Here is a 674-nt window from a genome sequence, read left to right on the forward strand (position 1 = left end):
GTTGTCCCTAAACCTTGGGCGGCAGCCGGTGCAGGTGAAGGGCTTCTCCCCGGTGTGGATGAGCCGGTGCCGGAGGAGATCCGCGGTCTCCCTGAACCTCTTGCCACAGTCACCGCAGATGTACGGCTTCTCCCCAGTGTGGGTGCGGCAGTGCCGAGTGAGGCTGCGGATATGTCTGAAGCTCTGGCCACAGTGGGGGCAGGCAAAGGGCTTCTCGCCGGTGTGGATGAGGCGGTGCCGGAGAAGGTCTGCGGTCTCCCTGCAACTCCAGTCGGTGCAGGTGAAGGGTTTGTCACCAGTGTGGATGAGGCTGTGCTGGATGAAGCTGGGGCTGTAGCTGAAGCTCTTGCCGCAGTCGGGGCAGGTGAAGGGCTTCACCCCGGTGTGGATGAGGCGGTGCTGGGAGAGGCTGGAGCTCTGGCTGAAGCTCTGGCCGCAGTCGGTGCAGGTGAAGGGCTTCTCCCCAGTGTGGGTGCGGCAGTGCCGGAGGAGATCCGTGGTCTCCCTGAAGCTCTGGCCACAGTCACTGCAGGTGAAGGGCTTCTCCCCCGTGTGGCTGCGGCGGTGCTTGGAGAGGCTGGAGCTGTACCTGAAGCTCTGGCCACAGTCGGGGCAGGTGAAGGGCTTCTCCCCAGTGTGAGTGCGGCGGTGCTTGGAGAGGCTGGAGCTCCGGC

At 64.7% G+C, this 674-nt stretch overlaps 1 protein-coding gene across 1 annotated transcript in view; it reads right to left on the reverse strand.

The window, feature by feature from the left end:
* Positions 1-13: 13 nt before the first annotated feature.
* LOC104499772 (zinc finger protein 135-like) overlaps positions 14-674 on the reverse strand; it is a gene marked incomplete at both ends in the record, with an annotated part of 1,411 nt that continues 750 nt past the window's right edge. The window contains one exon of the mRNA XM_010143326.1: positions 14-674. Coding sequence (XP_010141628.1) covers positions 14-674 — 661 coding nt within the window.

Source organism: Buceros rhinoceros, unplaced genomic scaffold (assembly GCF_000710305.1).
Source record: "Buceros rhinoceros silvestris isolate BGI_N320 unplaced genomic scaffold, ASM71030v1 scaffold17529, whole genome shotgun sequence".
Classification (NCBI taxonomy): Eukaryota; Metazoa; Chordata; class Aves; order Bucerotiformes; family Bucerotidae; genus Buceros; species Buceros rhinoceros.